The following is a 21,839-nucleotide window of genomic DNA, read 5'->3' on the forward strand; positions in this document are numbered from 1 at the left end:
GAATCGATGCCGAAAACATCAATCATATGAAAGCCTTGCACTTTTCTCACATGACATACTGAAAGCAATGTGTCAGGTAGTCAAATAAATGCACCATTTCTTGATTTCTGAAAAGCATTTGACTTAGTAACCACATCTATACTTATTATGAAAAGTGCAATCGTATGGGGTATCAAATGAAATTTGTGACTGAATTGTGGATTTCTTGGTACGGAGGACACAATATGTTATCTTGGGTGGGGGAGTCATTGACAGATGTAAATGTGGAGAGTGTCCCAGAGAAATGCATCAGGACTCTTGCGATTCATGTTGTATATTAAAGACCTCGCGTCCAAAATTAATAGTAACCTCAGACTTTACTCAGTCAATGCAGTCATCTATAACAAACTGCTGTCCGAAAGTGAGCAGTATTGTGAACAAAATGTAACAAGTGCTCTGTTTCACTACCAGTCCAACGGAGAAGCAGAATGCTTTGTACGCACTTTCAAACAACATGTAGCCAAGCTTTGCACCACCCACACACGGGAACAGGCACTGCAGCTCTTTTTTGCCTCCTATTGCTCCCACCTATGAAACGGACCATCACCAGCTGAGCTTCTGTGTGGCCACCACCATCAGATGCTGCTACACTTGCTACATCCACCGCAGCATCTCGCACTGCCAATAGTCCGCAAGTTTTGTTTTGCACCGAGGAATCTCGTTCTTTTCAGGGTTTATGGCAACCATGGGAACTGGAAAAAGGCATGATTCAGGAACACATTGGCCCTTTTATGTGCTTGATTGCATGTCATTTGCCCTGTGATTCTGCTGCTTTTCTTCCTGCACATTCACAGCCTCACACAACAGCGCGACCTTCACAGCCACCCGCTGGTGGCACTAGGGCACCCCAGGAGGAGTGGAGGAACGATGTGCTCTCACCCCCGACATCGCCGTCATTGCCCTAGGACACTCCCTCAGGCCTGGACATATGTCCTGGCAGCAGTTTTCTGGAGGGTGTTCCTGTTGCCTCACAAGCCAAATGGCAGGGACGGTCGTGAGTACGTCATCCTCTACAGTCATGGCTCCCGGCTCATCTCAATGTCCAGTGTCCTGCCTCCCTCCCCACTATCATGTGCATCCTCCCTACACAAAAATGGTGCTGTATTTTTGTGGGTGGATGGGTGGGGAGGGGAATGTGTTTGCGTAGCTTTTCCAGCACACCGATCAGCAAGGATGTTACGAGAAGATTGATAGTAGGTGCTGTATCAAGCACGCCTATCAGGAGAGAGGCCAAAGACAGACACATGGATAATCATTTCATTGTACGCACAGTATTCGTATGACATTTAACTTTTTGCAGACCTAATCAGAGAAGTTGCACAATTTTCCAGAGGTAGAAGACTATTTATACTCACAATCATTAATGCCCACTTTTGTTGTTGTTGTTGTGGTCTTCAGTCCTGGGACTGGTTTGATGCAGCTCTCCATGCTACTCTATCCTGTGCAAAATTTTTCATCTCCCAGTACCTACTGCAACCTACATCCTTCTGAACCTGCTTAGTGTATTCATCTCTTGGTCTCCCTCTACGATTTTTACCCTCCACGCTGCACTCCAATACTAAATTGGTGATCCCTTGATGCCTCAGAAAATGTCCTACCAACCGATCCCTTATTCTGGTCAAATTGTGCCACAAACTTCTCTTCTCCCCAATCCTATTCAATACTTCCTCATTAGTTATGTGATCTACCCATCTAATCTTCAGCATTCTTCTGTAGCACCACATTTCGAAAGCTTCTATTCTCTTCTTGTCCAAACTATTTATCGTCCATGTTTCACTTCCATACATGGCTACACTCCATACAAATACTTTCAGAAAGGACTTCCTGACACTTAAATCTATACTCGATGTTAACAAATTTCTCTTCTTCAGAAACACTTTCCTTGCCATTGCCAGTCTACATTTTATATCCTCTCTACTTCGACCATCATCAGTTATTTTGCTCCCCAAATAGCAAAACTCCTTTAATACTTTAAGTGTCTCATTTCCTAATCTAATTCCCTCAGCATCACCCGACTTAATTAGACTACATTCCATTATCCTTGTTTTGCTTTTGTTGATGTTCATCTTATATCCTCCTTTCAAGACACTGTCCATTCCATTCAACTGCTCTTCCAAGTCCTTTGCTGTCTCTGACAGAATTACAATGTCATCGGCGAACCTCAAAGTTTTTATTTCTTCTCCATGAATTTTAATACCTACTCCGAATTTTTCTTTTGTTTCCTTTACTGCTTGCTCAATATACAGATTGAACAACATCGGGGAGAGGCTACAACCCTGTCTTACTCCCTTCCCAACCACTGCTTCCCTTTCATGTCCCTCGACTCTTATAACTGCCATCTGGTTTCTGTACAAATTGTAAATAGCCTTTCGCTCCCTGTATTTTACCCCTGCCACCTTTAGAGTTTGAAAGAGAGTATTCCAGTCAACATTGTCAAAAGCTTTCTCTAAGTCTACAAATGCTAGAAACGTAGGTTTGCCTTTCCTTAATCTTTCTTCTAAGATAAGTCGTAAGGTCAGTATTGCCTCACGTGTTCCAGTGTTTCTACGGAATCCAAACTGATCTTCCCCGAGGTTGGCTTCTACTAGTTTTTCCATTCGTCTGTAAAGAATTCGTGTTAGTATTTTGCAGCTGTGACTTATTAAACTGATAGTTCGGTAATTTTCACATCTGTCAACACCTGCTTTCTTTGGGATTGGAATTATTATATTCTTCTTGAAGTCTGCCCACTTTACGCTCTGGTATATCAATAGAACAGACACTAGAGGACAACATAAATGAGCACAATCTTTTTGTATTAAATGAGGTAAGACAAGCACCAACATACTGTGGTAGCACTGGAGGAATCAGTAATATAAACATATCACTAGCAAACAAAAACTTTCTAGCACACATAGCAAAATGTGAAATACACACACACACACACACACACACACACACACACACACACACACACGCGCTAAACAACCTTGAAACATTGCCGATTACTTCTAGGTAAGGCAAATTGGCTGATTATTACACACACAGTAGAAGATTTTCAACAACACATTATCCAAGGTAGCACAGATTACAATATGTATATTCTAAGAGACTTACTCCAAACAGCGTAGTCAGCAGCCATTCCATGAGAGAAAGCCACACGGAAACATAAACTACCATGGTCTATATACTATACTATCAAAGAGCCAAGATGCACAAGAACAAGAATTCGGACTTGAGCTATACCATGATGTGAAAAGAAAGTACAAAAAGAACTAAACAAAACAGGACAAAACCACTGGGGCAACTTTGTTAAAACACAACTACAGAACAACATATGGAGGAGACAAAATAATTAAGATCGCAACAGTTTTGTCAACATTACAACAGGAAGACAGTATGATGACGAAGGGCTGGAGATGCTCAGCCGAGTTTCTGCTAAGCAAGCACCTCCCTGATGACGAAGAAACACATGACCAACAACACCATATGGACTTACATGACCAAATGAGCAATTTAACAAAAATGGTGCATTACCATCCTTTCGCCCAGGAAGAGGTAGTGCTAGCAATAGCTAGATTTAAAACTAGTATGAAGCAATTCGCAGTTGGAATACTTTCGGAAACTCTTAAAAATACTATCACACAGATCAACTCCATTCTAACAGACATGCTAGATGACACCTTACAACAAAGAAGTGTCCTGGAAAACAGCCAATGTAGTCATTATTAGGAAATCAGAGGATAGGGATTCATCAACTGCCTCCAAAATCTACAGGGCAATTGCCTTCTAAACACACTGACTGAAGTACCACATTTACTTGAATTTAAGCCGCACTTTTTTCCGGTTTTTGTAATCCAAAAAACCGCCTGTGGCTTAGAATTAAGTGCAAAGTAAGCGGAAGTTCTGAAAAATGTTGGTAGGTGCCACCACAACTAACTTCTGCCATCGAATATATGCAGGGCTACACAGGCATCCTTTGCAGGCACAAAGATAAATACTGGCGCCAAAACCTCTGCGTCAGTAAATAACTAAAAAGAAAGGTAGAAGACGAGCTTTTCTCCTCTGCCCCAAGTTTCAACCACTGCATTTTCATACATTATCCAACGAAGTAAACAGAAATTCCGTATTGTTCATCTTTGAATGTAGCAGCCTTTCAAATATTCGTAGCAACAAAAGTAAATTTCTTTACACAGAAATACCAACAATGCACAAGGCTTTAGGAGTTGCACGAGTCGATACACTGCGGCTCATTAAAATTTCACATAGCAGCACCTATTGCTTCGTGGAATTTTGTGAAGTGCTTGTTGGTGTTAGTGAACCATAAAGAAGCGCTTTCATTATAGTGCCAAATTCAAGAGGGGAGTTATTTCTTTTGAGGAACAAAGCTCTAATTGTGCTGCAGGTCGGCGATACAGGATTGATGAGAGCAACATCAGGTGATGGCGACTGCAAAGAGACAAATTATTTGAATGTTCAAGTAGCAGGAAAGCATTTAGTGGGCCAAAGTGTGACCGATATCATGTAGTAGAAGTGATTGGAACAGCGTCAGAAATTCCTGCCTGTGAACACCGAAATTTTAAGAATTAAGGCACATGAAATTGCTAGAGAGCAAAAAATTGAAAATTTTAAGGTTAGCCGCAGCTGGATTGATCTGTTTATGAAGCGCTGCGGTTTTTCACTTCGGAGGCGAACTTCACTTGCACAGAAGCCGCCGAAAAATTATGAAGAAAAACTTGTGGAATTTCAGTGCTTCATAATTATGCTGCACACAGAAAAACAATACCTTCCTGGTCAGATAGGAAATGCTGACCAAGCTCCCATATATTTTGACATGCCGTCAAATTATACGATTGACGCCAAAGGAAAGAAAGACATAAATGTTCTTACATCAGGGGGTGAAAAACAGCGGATGTCCGTCATGCATGCTTGCACAGCAGATGGACATAAATTACCCCCATTCATAGTTTTCAAGTGAAAGACTTTATCAAAATCGGAAGTGTTTCCAAAAACTGCAATTGTATGAGCAGAAGAATCTGAGTAGTTTTCGGAGGACATGTTTCTTATTACATGCAAATTTTGGACTAATGGGTAGAGCATATCAGCATAATCAGTCGGAGCATTTTTAGAACCTCCACCTGGTTTAGTACAACTTTTCTTTTGAAATCAAACTTCAAAAATTATTTTTGACAGTAGTTGCCATCTTCTCAATTTTTCATTTTTATGCCAAGCTTCATTAATAAGAACACCAAAATAACACTGAGACTCCATTGTTAAACTGCACACTTCAAGACATCGTTGTTAACTGAGTGTGAGCGAACAGGTGGTGGTGGAATGGGCAAGACAACACACCGACATGTATAGGCTTGTCTGTGAGCCTGTGTGGACTTGCAGCTGCTGTCTGCTAGCCTGCTGAAACTTTCTGCAGAGAACTGTTTCCACAAATAATCATACGTCACCTTAATTTCATGTGTTTTTTGTGTTTAAATTAATCATTGATATACTTTATTACATTACTCCAGATATTACTTTATTACATTAAGATATGTATTTTTTGCTCATATTTGTAATTTTTTTCCATGACTTGACAAAGCTGAAATTTATAGTGAAGTTTGATATCATTAAGGTGTATTAAGTGTATAATTTTCAGATTTTTATCTGGTCTCCCAACAAAGATATTGAAGCCAAAGAATGAAAAAATTTTAAAAATCCGTTTTAAAAAATAGTATATTGAAGTGTCAGCTTCTTACCATTGATACTCTATAAGCAACTACATTGTGTAGTGTAATAGCACAAAAATATTAAGGCTGAGAAATTACTTCTCCTTTGGAAAAATACTGTTTAAAAATTTGAGTTTTTTAATTTGTGACCAATAACTTTGAGCCATTAAAAATATATTAGCGAATACATTCAGCCAGGTGATCATGGTTTTAATTTGTAGTCCGTTGTGTGCTGAACTAAAATTCTTATCTGAAAGGTCTGGGGCAATCCTTACTGAATAATTCTAAAAACAGCAGATGCTCATAAATGCAAAAAACTGCTCACAGCCTGAAACAAAAATGACTACTGTTCCTAGATGATAAACAATAAATTAAAAAAAAAAGTTTTTGAGCCCACTAAACATTTGGGAATTCACCCAGCAAATATCAATTTTTTCTGAGACAGTTGAGCAACCAACTATTTTTTTTTTCCTTCCTAGACCACTTGGTATGGAATGAGCTGAAAGTACAGTATTATTACACTGTATTAACAACAAAAACAAACCATAGTAATTTGAAAAAATTTAAAGAAAATACCTGGTCATAAGAGATTCAATGGGTCGTGGGCATCCTTCTATCAGAGGTGGTCGTTCACCAGTATGCACAGCCCACATAATTCTGTAAGCTGAGCCACCAATGTCATCAAAAGGCTTTCGCCTGCTCAAAACTTCCCACAGAATAATTCCCCAACTAAAGACATCACATTTTTCGGTATAGCTTGAACCTGAAAGGAAACCATAGCACTACTAAAGGAAAAAAAACCACATGATATATTTGGAATAAAAACTAATCTGAAAATACAAATCATCAATAAACAAATTAAACAATGGAAACTCCACTTAGGAATATCAACAATGTAAGAAAAGATTGACTGTTACTTACTGTAAAGAAGACACATTAAGTTGCAGATAAGCACAATTGCTCTCCAGCACCTGGAGGAGCATTCTAGACACCACCTCCAAAAGTTATCTACCCTGTCAACATCCTACAGCTGCTTCAGGGCACCACTACCCAACCGCTATCCTACCTACAATGTCCCTCATCGTTTACCCTTCACAGCACCTAAACCCTGCCTAGTTGACCTTTTCAACTTGTCACATCCCCTAAAGCTCCCTACCAACTCTCCATCAAATCCAGAGCTGAAACATTCCCCAAACACAGTTGTTAACATTTCCACCAAAACCCTCAGCTCACAGAAGTTTCACTCCAATCCAAAGGCCTCACCTTTAGCCTTACACCCAAATTTAAGCATGCTGGGCTTGTCAAAGACCTACTCTCCTTCTCCCGATCTCTGCAATGGAAGCACTTCTTTGCCACCAATTCCTCCAACCAAAACCAACCCAATTACAACACTGAACCCTGCCTCGCACAGTCCATACCACCATCCAATCATGATCCTCCCCCCTCCCACCCAACCACTCACTGGTCACCTTCCAGGAATTCCTTATTTCCAACTTAGCCTCACCACTCTTCCCCTGGTCCCTTCCTCCGAACACCACCCTTTCAGCAGAAGAAGGAACAGCCATACACAACCTCAAAAGAAATCCTGACCTAATAATCCTACCTGCAGTCAAAGGTTCCATCACTGTGGTTATGAATTGCAGTGACTACCTGGCAGAAGGCCTCCACCAATTATCTGATTCCTTCACCTATAAACTCTGCCAGAGTGATCCCATCCCAGAAGTCCACTTCCAATCCCAAGCCCAAGGGCCTTCCCAAGAACCTCCCCCCTGAATCCGTTTCCCTCCTCACCACTATGACCCCCTGCCCCTAAACACCTTCTACATGCTCCCCAAAATCACAAAACCAACGATCTTGGACACCTGATTGTGGCTGGTTATTATGTCCCCTCCAAAAGAATGTCGGCCCACAATGACCAACACCTTCAATCACTTGCCCATAATCTAGCCTCCTTCACAGACTCTCCACCATCCCCATTCCCTTAATCTCCTGGATCCCTACTTGTCACTGCTGACATCATCTCCCTATACATCAACATTCCTCATATGCCTATGGTCTTACCGCTGTTGAATACTACCTTTCCCAATGTCCTCCAGACATTCCTTCTCATTCCTCATACACTTTACTAAATGTATTCCGCAGCAAAGCTGTGGGCAGCTGCATGCATCCTCCTATGCCAACCTGTTTATGGGCCACCTGGAAGAGACCTTTCAAGCCTTCCTAAATCCCAAACCCTTAGTCTGGTTCAGGTCCATTGATGATATCTTCATGATCTAGACTTCGTTCCTTCACAACCTCAACAGCTTCTCTCCCTCTGCTTCACCTGGTCCTCCTCAACCTAGTGAGCCATCTTCCTCGACACTGACCTTCTCCTCTCTGACAGCTGCATCCGCACCACTGTCCATACTAAACCCACCAACAGTACTTGCACTTCGACAGGTATCAATGCTTTCATGCCAAAAAAATCCCTCCCATGCAGCCTGGCCATCCAAGGAACAGCGCATCTTCTGCAGTGACAAGAACTCCTTTGCTCAGTATGCTGAGAGTCTCACCAAGGCCTTCACAGACAGGCACAATGCCCCACACCTAGTCCTCAGAAAGATCTCCTGTGCCATTTCCCCTGATACCCCCAACCCCCCCCCCCTCCCCCAAGAACTGGTCACAATGGTGCGCTCCCTTAATCACCCAGTATCACCCTGGACTGTAACAACTCAACCACATTCTTCGCCAGGGCTTTGATTACCTATCATCATGCACTGAAATGAGGGGCATCCTACCAGAGATTCTTCCCACCCTACTAAAGTAGGAAACAACAATTGTAGCCTCCTGGAAGACTTGCTCAATCCACCAGCCCAGCACTTCCTATTCCAGTCCTGTCACAAGGTTTATCCTACCTCATCAGGGGGTGGGTCACCTGTGAAAGCAGCCATGTCATTTACCAGCTCTGCTGTGCTTTAACCACTGCACAGCTCTTTATATCGATATGACTACAAGTAGCTGTGCACTAGGGTCAATGGCCACCACCAAACTGTAGCCAAGATCAAAGTAGGCCATGCTATGGCACTAAATGCAGCTGACCATAGCATGCTTGATTTCAATGGCTGCTTCACTACCCAAGCCATCTGGACCCTCCCTTCCGCCACCAGCTTTTCTGAACTGTGCAGGTGGGAGTTATACTTACAACACATTCTCTACTCCAGTAGTCATCAAGGCCTCAGCCTATGGTAACATACTGTCCCACACCTTCCACCCAACAGTTTCCACCCCATCTGTCCTACATCTCCTCCTATTCTTGTCTCCTAGTCTCTTTGTTTGTTGCCCTCCGCCAACGCACCCACCCATCTCTCCCCACTCTTCTACTTTTTCACTCCTTTCCTCATCTCACTGCCTCACAACCTCTTGATGCTACACCCGGTGGCATTCTAGTCCCTGCACACACTCGCCAGACAGCGTTCCTCTGTCTCCCCACCCGTACATTGCTACCCCTTCCCCTTCCATGTTCCCTCCAGATTGCTACTGCCATCCCATGTGACAGTTCCAGTCTGGCCTGAGATGCTGGAATTGGCAGTCATGTGTGCATGAGGTGTGCTTGCTTGTGTGTATAAATGGTGTGCGTTTCTCTGTTTCTCTTTTGCTGATGATGGCTGTGGCCACAAGCTTTGCATTAGTGTCCTTTAATTGTGCCTGTCTGCAACTTAATGTATCTTCTTTACAGTAGGAAGTAATCTATCTTTTCTTACATTGTCAATAAACAAATTAAATGTTTTTATACAATGTTGTAACAATAATCTAAAGAAGTTTCCATTACTAAAGTAGATAGATACATAGATATATAGGTAGGTAGATAGATAGATAGATAGAGATAGAGAGAGAGAGAGAGAGAGAGAGAGAGAGAGAGAGAGCGAGAGAGTGAGAGCGCAGCTTAGCATAGTCGTCAAAATACATTCCTGACATGCAGAAGGTTGTGGATTTGAATCCTGTCAATTGCTTTGAAATTTTTTGGTTTTTAAATCATTATCAAAATGACTTTGATCATTATTTTTTATTTAAATGGTTTAAATGTAATTTTTTATTTCTAATCTTTTGTCACATCATTTTAATCATTGTACTGACTTCTTATTTGCTCACATTTTTTCCTTCTATCATTCTTTTATCATTTGGAATAATTGAGGAAATGAAGAAAATAGGGAAAAGTTGAGTAATCACTGAAAATGACAACTGAGACTATCCCACAAAGCAGAATTGCACCACCCAAACTGAGAAGGAGGTATCCTTGCTATGAACTTACACTTGATTCAAATTTAAAGAATACTTTTGGTAAGACCCCACAGTCTCAATCACATACACATTTTTGTTGTGAGCGGACTGTAGCCTCTTGGTAAGGTTACATTATAATACCAGAAAAATACTATTAGGCTCGTGTTTCACAGGGTAGAACTATCAGACATATTGATGCAGGTCAGACACAATTCATAGCCTCAGCATCAGTGAATATGTCACAAACTGTCATTTTAATGGGTATGGCATGGTTGTGAGACACACAGGTTAGAACTAGGCCAATTAAAAGTAATCACTCCACGACTGAACTGATGTCTGGCCTTATTACCATGATGAAATCCCAACTGCTTCACGACTATTGCCTGCAGGACTTACAGTTGACTGTTTAGTTGCATTCTGTTGACCAATTTTGTACTGAAGGCTCAGAGCAGATAGTTTGTGTGCCATATGCCCAGCAGTGTATGCACCAATCACTACTGTGCAAGAGCAGAGCCATTTATTGTGGAGTCAACACAATATCAAGACTGGATGAAGTACAAACAGAGGAATGATCATGATAACTTCTGCTTCACTTTCAGAGGGAAAGTGAAGTCATATATTACAGTCTGATAGTGGTAATCACAACGGCACTGTGGAGAGAGACCAATTTGGTAGTAGTGAAAACAAGAATGGAGAGTGTATACAAGGCAAATCCACAAAGTAAGTTCCATTTGGTTATATAAAACAAACGTGTACAGATACAGAAAAAATATTTATTGTACAAAAATCTACAACTGTTAAACTACTTTTCTACATAGCTTCTGAAATTTTGTAGCCACTTGTCATAGCATGCCACAAGTTTTTGTATGCCTTCTTCACAGAAGGTTGCTGCCTGTGTATGTTCTTTCAGCTCATCATCATCGTTGAAGTGTTGACCACAAAGGACAAATTTTAGGTGTAAGAAGAGATGAAAGTCGCTAGTAGCGAGGTCCGGGCTGTACGGAGGATGATCAAACGCATCCCAGTGAAATTTCTGTAAGAATTGTTTCGTCACATTCATAGTGTGAGGTCCTTCACGTCCTTCATTGAGCAGTCTCACCCATCTTCTAACCATGGAATCACTCATAGCATTTTGTCCCTAAACCTAGCAGCTTTGTTGATGAATTTACTTTGGTTTAACTTTCTTTGCATTTAGAAAACAAATCACAGATCTGATTTCACACGCGGCGGCATTTTCAATTACGGCTGACATTACAAAGAAGCACTACAAAGCACACGTTGACAGAAGTGATCTGAAAATAGTGTACACGTCTTCTCCTTGAGTCAGAGTAACTGCCACGCATGCTCAGAGCTGCGATCGTAGTGCTGCCATGGATAGAAATAGAAACGCAACTTACTTTGTGGACGACCCTTGTATTAAGACTGTGCACAGTTGTTAGTGCCCTTGTTAAAATAGCCCTAGATGAATGTTCTTAAAATGTGGAAAGTTTAAAACAGAAATTCATTTCAAAGTGGACTCACTCTCATCCAAACAACTACCCATACTGTAATACTTACAATGTAAAGCTGTAAACCCTATCCCTATCCTAAAAGCTGGATAGAACAACACAATATAGACTAAAATAATGACTTAGGATGATGAGATCCACTGATCACTTACAAACACATTTATGAGCCATCCACTGCAACAACACATTGAAACGTTGTTTCTAATAATTTAGGAAATACTGTACAATATATTAAACATTTCACAAAATCTTAAAATTTGCACAACGTTCATCTCTTGATATGCTAAAATACAGGTCACATCTATTAGCACAATGGCCTCTCGTCTCAATAAGAAAAACTATCAGTTACAATGTAGCTTATCAAAAACAATACATCACAAACACTGCTAATTGGATGGTCATCTCACTGGAGCAGGAAGCTGTGCATCATTGGATTACAGCCCATTTGTAGTTTAGTGTGAAGGAATGCACTTTATTTTTTTTTGGTTGGTCCTCTGGTTTGATGCGGCCTGCCACAAATTCCTCTCTTGGGCTGACCTCTTCACCTCAGAGTAGCACTTGCAACTTACGTCCTCAATTATTAGCTGGATGTAATCCAATCACTGTATTCCTCTACAGTTTTTGCCCTCTACAGCTCCCTCTAGTACCACGGAAGTCATTCCCTGATGTCTTAACAGATGTCCTATCTCTTGTGCCTTTTCCTTGTCTGTGGTTTCCACATGTTCCTTTCCTCTCCGATTCTGCGCAGAATCTCCTCATTCCTTACCTTATCAGTCCACTTAATTTTCAACATTCGTCTGTAGCACCACATCTCAAATGCTTCGATTCTCTTATGTTCCGGTTTTCCCACAGTCCATGTTTCACTACCATACAATGCTGTACTCCAGGCGTACATTCTCAGAAATTTCTTTCTCGAAGTAAGGCTGATATTTGATATTAGTAGACTTCTCTTGGCCAGGAACACCCTTTTTACCATTGCTAATCTGCTTTTTATGTCCTCCTTGCTCAATCCGCCATTGGTTATTTTACTGCCTAGATAGCAGAATTCTTTTAACTTCATCTACTTCGTGACCGTCAATCCTGATAAGTTTCTCGCTGTTCCCATTTCTACTACTTCTCGATACCTTCATCTTTCTTCAATTTATTCTCAATCCATACCCTGTATTCATTACACTGTTCATTCCATTCAGCAGATTATGTAATTCTTCTTCACTTTCACTCAGGATAGCAATGTCATCAGCGAATCGTACCATTGATATCTTTTCACCTTGAATTTCAATTCCACTCCGGAACCTTTCTTATATTTCGATCACTGCTTCCTCAATGTGCAGATTGAACAGTAGGGGTGAAAGGCTATATGCTTGTTTTACACCCTTTTTAATACGAGCACTTCGTTCTTGGTCGTCCACTCTTATTATTCCCTCTTGGCTGTTGAGCATATTGCATATGGCCCGTCTCTCCCTATAGCTTATCCCTACTTTTTTCAGAATTTCGAACATCTTGCACCATTTTACATTGTCAAATGCTTTTTCTAGGTCGACAATTCCTATTAACGTGTCTTGATTTTTCTTTAGCCTTGCTTCTATTATTAACCGCAAAGTCAGAATTGCCTCTCTTGTGCCTTTACCTTCTCTAAAGCCAAACTGATCACCATCTAGCACATCCTCCATTTTCTTTTACATTCTTCTGTATATTATTCTTGTACGCAACTTGGAAGCATGAACTCTTAAGCTGATTGTGTGATAATTCTCACACTTGTCAGCTTCAGCTCTTGCCGTCTTCTCTGTAAGTCAGATGGTATGACGTCAGACTCATAAATTTTACACATCAATGTGAATAGTCATTTTGTTGCCACTTCCCCCAATGATTTTAAAAATTCTGATGGAATGTTTTTACCTCTTCTGCCTTATTTGATCTTAAGTCCTCCAAAGCTCTTTTAAATTCTGATTCTTCTTCTATCACATCAGACAAATCTTCCCCCTCATTGAGGCTTTCAATGTATTCTTTCCACACATCTGCTCTCTCCTCTGCATTTAGCAGTGGAATTCCCATTGCGCTTTTAATGTTATCACCCTTGATTTTAATGTCACCGAAGGTTGTTTTGTCTTTCCTATATACTAAGTCTGTCCTTCCGACAATCATTTCTTTTTCAATGTCTTCACATTTTTCATGCAACAATATCATCTTAGCTTCCCTGCACTTCCTATTTATTTCATTCCTCAGCGACTTGTATATCTGTATTCCTGAGTTTCCCGAAACATTTTTGTACTTCCTCCTTTCATCGATCAACTGAAGTATTTCTTCTGTTACTTATGGTTTCTTCGCAGTTACCTTCTTTGTACCTATGTTTTCCTTTCCAACTTCTGTGATGGCCCTTTTTAGAGATGTCCATTCCTCTTCAACTGAGCAACTGAGCTATTTCTTATTGCTGTATCTATAGCCTTAGAGAACTTCAACCATATCTTGTCATTCCTTAGTACTTCTGTATGAATCCCACTTCCTTGCGTATTGATTCTTCCTGATTAACGTCTTAAACTTCGGCCTACTCTTCATCACTACTACATCGTGATCTGAGTCTATTTCTGCTCCTGGGTACGCCTTACAATCCAGTATCTAATTTTGGAATCTCTGACTGACCGTGATGTAATCTAACTGAAATCTTCCTATGTCACCCGGCCTTTTCCAAGTATACCACCTCCTCTTGAACAGAGTATTTGTTATTACTAGCTGAAACTTGTTACAGACTCAATTAGTCTTTCTCATTTTCGTCCCCCTTTATACACTGTATTCCCCTTTTAATATCCTCATACACTTTCTGTTCTCTCTTCATCTTCAGCTTGCGACATCAGCATGTATACCTGAACTATCGTTGTCGGTGTTGGTTTGCTGTCGATTATGATAAGAACAACCCTGTCACTGAACTGTTCACAGTAACACACTCTCTGCCCTATCTTCCCATTCACAACTAATCTTACTTCCATTATACCTCTTTCTGCTGCTGTTGATATCACCCTATACTCATCTGACCAGTAATCCTTGTCTTCTTTCCATTTTGCGTCACTGACTCCTACTATATCTAGATTGTGCTTTTGCATTTCCCTTTTCAGATTTTCTAGCTTCCCTAACATGTTCAAGCTTCTGACAGTCCACGCCCTGGCTCGTAGAACATTATCCTTCTGTTGATTACTCAATCTTTTTCTTATGGTAACCTCTTCCTTGGCAGATCCCTCCCGAAGATTTGAATGGGGGGGGACTATTCTGGAATCTTTTGCTAATGGAGAGACCACCATGACACTTCTTCAATTACAGGCCACATGTCTTGTGGATAAACGTTATGTGCTTTTAATGCAGTGGTTTGCATTGCCTTCTGCATCCTCATGCCATAGATCATTGCTGATTCTTCCGCCTTTAGGGGCAGTTTCCCACCTCTAGGACAAGACAGTGCCCTGAACCTCTCTCCAATCCTCCGCCCTCTTTGATTGACAACGTAGAATGAAGGTGACTTCTTATACCATAAGTCTTCAGCCACCAATGCTGATTATTAATCAAAATTTAAGCAGCGGCAGGATTCGAACCCGCCACCAAAAGCGTTTTGATTATGAATCAAAGACGCTACCCCTAGACCACAGGAGACCTTATCTATGTGACCAGATGAAAGTATGTTGCAGCTGAATAATAGACCAGCCAAAGAATCCTATCACTCACAGCTGAGCTGGCCACTTTCATGTCTCCCTTTTGGTGACTGCTCAGTCTCCTATCTGGTAGGTAATCAAATCGGGCGCTGGCCACTGGACTGCGTATCATTAACTGCCTCCCACTGAGTATTGTGTGTGAGTGCTAGATGCCAAACTGAAATAGCTCTTTGGTGAGAATTGCAGTGTAACTGCTAAAGTGTGTGACATGCCGTTATCCTTGGCAGCCCACTTCTTTGTCCTCATCTTTCTTGTCTCATTGCTCCACCACTGTCCCAGTACTGTAATACATTTTCCTCCACAACATTCTGTTCCTCCCTCTCTCTCTCATGGCACATTCTCTCACTTTGGTTATTATTTAAGTGTCATTTTGTTGCTGAGTGTGAACTGTGATGTTGGCCCTCCTTGTCCTACACATTCTTACTCCCCCTCCCCCCTTCCTTGCCACTGCACAAATTAGCCTATCTATACAACAGCTCACAAACAATATCAACTCTGTGTGTGTGTGTGTGTGTGTGTGTGTGTGTGTGTGTGAGAGAGAGAGAGAGAGAGAGAGAGAGAGAGAGAGAGAGAGAGAGAGAGAGAGAGAAAGGAGAGACGGACGAGGGCTGTAGCAAATGAATGATTGCCTTCTGACATTTTTCTTTATTGCTTAAAAACTAAAATTTTCATTCTCTAAGATTACAATAAATTACTTGTTTCTTGGATGAATCTGTTCCTCTGTTACAGAGTGCACGTTATTCTGAAATTTTATGACAGATTACAATCTAGTGCCTGATAGGAATTCAAGCTTAGACCCTTGCAATTTGTGGTCAATGCTTTTAGAGGCTACTCTAAGTCACCAAGACAGGATTCACAACCAACCTTCAGAGCTTCAATTTTGCATTACAGCTTCTTTTCAAGTTTCACAGAAGTCCTCCAGCACAGCTTGCTGAACTAGTTCTCCTGTAAGAAAGAAGACCAGGAAAAAAGGTGGCATACAGCCTTTTGGGTTTTGTCTCCAGAGCCTCAGCTGATGTTTGTTTAGTGTTTTGCCAGCATTGTGACTAGAATTCTCAAAGAATCACCTCCATTACTGGTAGGGGCCATGGGGGTGTTTCCCTAGTCATTATCACTGTAGCTCCTCCATTGTTATTTGCAAGGGTGATTCAACGCAGCACGGAAATTCAGGATACATTTTTCTTGATGATTTCTTCTTTCTTGTTAAAATTACTGTCATGTTTATGAATTTCGATGGCTATTCTGAACAAATGGGTGTGGTAGCTCTTCTTCACACTGAGAACCTACACGATGATGAATTTTATTGCATGGTCGATATCTCACAGCACATCATGTTGCGCCTGTCCCAATCTGTAAAAAAGTTTATGTTCAATGATCTGCTACTGATTCACTGTATAGTCATTCCAACATAGACTTTTCCACAAGTATACTCCTGACATTTTGAGTGAGACTGTATTGTCCTCTGTTGATCTGAGACACTATCAGAACACCAGAGTTACATTTGTATGTAGTCTTCACACTGAGTTTTCACAATTTACAGCTGATTCTGTCCATCATCCTGACAATGTTTGGCAGAATAGCCCTCCCCAACATTCCTTCTTCTGGAACGACACTTTGCCAATGAAAAGCCCCCAGGTAGCTGTAACAACATCTTTTCTTCCACAAGTGCAAATCCAGCAATGTATGATGGAGAATATATGTGAATTCTGGGATGTAAAGTTAGATATTGTTGTTGTGTTGTTGTTGGGTTGTTTTGGGGAAGGAGACCAGACAGCAAGGCCATCGGTCTCATCGGATTAGGGAAGAACGGGGAAGGAAGTCGGCCATGCCCTTTGAAAGGAACCATCCAGGCATTTGCCTGGAGCGATTTAGGGAAATCACAGAAAACCTAAATCAGGATGGCCAGACGCGGGATTGAACCGTCGTCCTCCCGAATGCGAGTCCAGTGTCTAACCACTGCGCCACCTCGCTCGGTAGGTATTGTTAGAACTGAAGATACCAACATCAGCTGTGAGTTGATACAAGAATTTATTTCCCATAAATAGCAAGGATCTTTTTTTCAATAATCCCTACATTTGCCTATCTGTATGAGGGTGGGAAATGCCATCCAGAAGAATCATGCCTGCTGTCAACAGTCCAAGTCCTGTCATGGTTCCCAGAGTAGTACTGTAGGACTGGCATTTACAGTCTTAAAGTGACGGTGTATTCATGCTCCAAAACACTGTACTCATAATATTGTATGTTGATGCAATCACCTTTAACTTCTTCTTCTCCTCCTCCTCCTCCTCCTCCTCCCCCATCACCCTCACTGCTTTTCTTTGTTGAAGAGGAACAATGCTTCTATTCCATGGATAATTGCTTTGATTCAGATTGGGAATGGTGTGTTAAGAAATATAATCTCTTTCAATGTAATAATTTGGTGTTGCATATATAGGCCCATTCTGTTTCATTTGTACTTTGAAATCAACTGGCGGGGGACCCAATGTGCACAAATTTTCTTTCACTGTGCAGAATACTGTGCTTCAGTTATCATCTACCTGGTTGTACTGTCACCTTCTACAAATGCATGGACTGGGACTCGAACCCAAGACCTTTGCCTTTCATGGGCAAGTGCTCTACCAACTGTGCTACCCAAGCACAACTCAAGACCTGTCCTCACTGCCTTACTTCCACCACTACCTGAACCTTCATATCAGTGCACACTCTGCTGCAGAGTGAAAAATTCATTCTGGAAACATCTCCACGGCTGTGGCTGACAGACAGGCATGTCTCCTCAATATCCTTTCTTCCAGGAGTGCTAGTCCTGCAAGTTTCACAGGAAAACTTCTGCAAAGTTTGGCAGGTAGGAGATGAGGTACTGGCACAAGCAAAGCTGTGAGGACGGGTCGTGAGTAATGTTAGGGTAGCTTAGGTGTTAGAGCACTTGTCTACGAAAGGCAAAGGTTCTGGGTTATGGTGATTATGTAAGAAAGACTAACACCATCACCATCTTTTTTTTGTGGTGATAATTAGAATTTTATGGCTACCCTCCTAAGTTTATTGAAGGAGATAATGGAGGGGGAGTATGAGGGGGTGGGGAATGCATGCATGAGGGGGGGGAGAGGGGGGAGAGGGAGGGGGGAGGGAGGGGGGGGGAGGGAGGGAGAGAGAGAGAGAGAGAGAGAGAGAGAGAGAGAGAGGGAGAGAGGGAGAGAGGGGGGGGGGGGGAACTACAATAATTCCGACACATCTTAATTTGTACAGTGCACAATGCAAGTCTGGTGATAGCAAATAAGCAATTATAATAAGTCTGCAAAGTAAAAGTAATAATAATAATAATAATAATAATAATAATAACAATAATAATAATACCAGAACCTATGGGAAGTAAGTTAACTGTAAGTACTATCACATTTGCCAAAATCCAGACAAGAGCTGTTTAAATTATGTATTCAATGTTTTGTTAAGTCACAAAATAATAATGCATGTTGAATATGATTTTATAAAATATGATTTTTAAACAGAGGTGACACAGCTAAATATGTCTACATTTCAGGCAGCTTGTATATTATAAACCAGACAGACTTCTTTTACACCTTTTGCACTTTCCTCTCCACCTCTCTTGACACAGTTAAGTCACAAAAGCATGTCACTTATTGAAATAAATAAGAGCAACAACCACTAATACTTGTTTGTCAACCTGACTACAAGCACTTAAACAGAAACAATGGCCTGTCAATGAGGGTACTATCAATACCACTTAATAATGCCCAGCCTGCTCATACAAATGGGATGATCCTCCCTTTTATATGGGAACACAAAACTACTGTCTGACAGTGTTCAGCCTCCTGAAGAAGATAACAGCAATTGGAGCAAAACAATGAGTTACAGAAGAAACACAAGAGTGAAATGACACAACAGATTTCAGTTTTATTGACATTTGCCGACACATACTCATGCTTTATTTCTAATGGTAAACTATGAGATCAAAAGTATCCGGACCCCCCCCCCCCCTAAAAAAAAGCATGTTTTTCATATTAGGTGCATTGTACTGCCATCTACTGCCAGGTACTGCATATCAGCAACGTCTGTAGTCGTCAGACATCGTGAGACAGCACAATAGGGTGCTCCGCGGAACTCACAGACTACGAACATCGTCAGGTGATTGGGTGTCACTTGTGTCACAGGTCTGTAAGTGAGATTTCCACACTCCTAAACATCCCTAGGCCCACTGCTTCCTATGTGATAGTGAAGTGGAAATGTGAATGGACACATACAGCACAAAACCTTACAGGCCAACCTCATCTGTTGACTGACAGAGACCGCCGACAGTTGAAGAGGGTCATAATGTGTAATAGGCAGACGTCTATCCACACCATCACATAGGAATTCCAAACTTCATCAGGATCCACTGCAAGTATTATGACAGTTAAGCGGGAAGTGAGAAAACTTGGATTTCGTGGTCGAGTGGCTGCTCATGATGTTTTAAGCACCTTCTTGCTTCCCAGTGTTGAAGAGCAATTCGGGGATGGTGATTGCATCTTTCAACACGATCAAGAACCTGTTCATAATGCACGGCCTGTGGTGGAGTGGTTACATGACAATAACATCCCTGTAATGGACTGGCTTGCACAGAGTCCTCACCTGAATCCTACAAAACAATTTTTGGGATGTTTTGGAATGCCAACTTCGTGCCAGGTCTCACCAATTGACATTGATATCTCTCCTCAGTGCAGCACTCCGTGAAGAATGGGCTGTCATTCCCCAAGAAACATTCCAGAATGTGATTGAATGTATGCCTATGAGAATGGAAGCTGTCATGAAGGCTAAGGGTGGGCCAACACCATACTGAATTCCTGCATTACCGATGGAGGGCACCATGAACTTGTAAGTCATTTTCAGCCAGGTGTCAGGATACTTTTCATCACATAATGTATTTGTGTCCACAAAATTTGAATGGTATTTCCCATAGACTTATTGAATTTTTTAAATATTTTTAAGTAGACGAATTCATCAAAAATGATACGAACAAGATATGGAAAGTTCTTAGTCGAACATGAATATTTTAAGGAGTAAAGATAACAACTGACCATATGGTAGATGCATTGAGTTGTCAACAGTTTACTAAGTACATTTCTGGTTTTCAGACAAATCCTTCTCCAGACCTATACAGAACACATCCATATATAAAGCTATGCACTGATATTGCAGCTAAAATGGGGTGAATGTCAAGCGGCATGAGTTAAGAGAGGGAAGAGGCAGTGAGAGAGAGAGATGGTCGGGGATAGGTGGCTCACAACTGGGAGGTGGAGGCAACAGTTGCACAGGATAAAAATATGGCACTGGTGAGCTCGTTATGGCCACAGGCACATGGAGCTGTGCTTAGCGCATACAGCTTGGAGGAATGAAGTGGAAGGGGAAGAAATAGAATGGAGCAAACACGAGACTGTGGAGAGAGTGAGTGCAGGATCAGTGAAGCTAGGGTCACGGGGCCTGGGTGGAGGAGCTGTCTGGTGGAGAGAGAGACCAGGCGGGTGTGCCAGTTGATGTGTTCGAGCCTCAACAATTTGACGAATAGTTACATTCAATCCTTAGATTATTCAGAAATGATATGGTTAATTACCTCCTTTAGACTAGCTTCTGAATTACACAATTTCATTATTAGCAGGAAACAATCAAAAACAAAAAATGAATGTCCACGCAGAAAGTATAAATAATTATCACTACAGCTAATAGTGAAAAAAAAGAGGAACTTGCCTTCAAACACTTCAGGAGCCATCCAAGCAGCACTCCCTTTATTGTTTGTCATATAGGTTTTCTTATCACAGGCTGTTCCAAAGTCACATATTTTGAGTACTTTTCCACCCATTATGAGAAGAAGGTTTGGCGGTTTAAGATCCCTGTAATAAGAAAACATGATTCTATCAATTTCACTGTTAAAATAAAGATTAGTACTAAAGCAGTTGCTGAGTAAATAACTGAGCATGAATGATATTACAAATACAAGAAAACATTAAGAGTAAATCATAAGAAAACTTCATGACTATTACTTTGACACGTGTGTGGTTTATAGAGGCATAGACTACCAAATAACCTCTGAAAGCACTGCACACAACATACAATACTGATTCTGATGCTGTCATGTACACATCCTATTCCTATCTTCAACAGACCAGTGAATACAGTCTGATAAAAAATTATTGTCTCACAACAAACATACTTGGATAAAAATAAGCAAAATAAACAAAATTACAGTATCATTTATTTAAAAAGGGGTAACCGCTACTGTACAAGCAGAATAGTTTTTAATATTTCATACATTCACATACAACAGTGCTCACATTATGCCTATTTCCTGTCTTTTAATCTAATAAAAAAGTGGGGAAGAACGCTTGATCAGTAGTAAAAGAGAAGATGAGTATGACAATAGTTTTTATATCGTGTTATGGAATAACTCATCCTGTAGTTGCAAAATAGTTCTGGAAAAGTAAAAGGCTCAAAATGAAGGTCACAAGCAACCCCTTGCTGGAACTGAAGTTCCAAGACATAATTAAAATGAAATCATACCATCATGCATGTAGATGTAGTCTACAGACTTTGTACTATGTGTTGACACACTGCATTGTCGTTAATTTATATCTTGTGACCACAAGCTTTTGTTTTGC

The 21,839-nt window shown here is 41.1% G+C and overlaps 1 protein-coding gene across 1 annotated transcript in view; it reads right to left on the bottom strand.

Annotated features, from left to right (window-relative positions):
* Positions 1 to 21,839, bottom strand: part of LOC124777614 (mitogen-activated protein kinase kinase kinase 7-like) — a 157,388-nt gene that overhangs the window by 97,662 nt on the left and 37,887 nt on the right. Inside the window, exons 4-5 of the mRNA XM_047253076.1 lie at positions 20,932 to 21,074; positions 6,315 to 6,501 (exon numbers count right to left, since the gene is read on the bottom strand). Coding sequence (XP_047109032.1) covers positions 6,315 to 6,501; positions 20,932 to 21,074 — 330 coding nt within the window. The remainder of the gene's footprint in view (positions 1 to 6,314; positions 6,502 to 20,931; positions 21,075 to 21,839) is intronic.

This window comes from Schistocerca piceifrons, chromosome 2 (assembly GCF_021461385.2).
Source record: "Schistocerca piceifrons isolate TAMUIC-IGC-003096 chromosome 2, iqSchPice1.1, whole genome shotgun sequence".
NCBI classification, from domain to species: Eukaryota; Metazoa; Arthropoda; class Insecta; order Orthoptera; family Acrididae; genus Schistocerca; species Schistocerca piceifrons.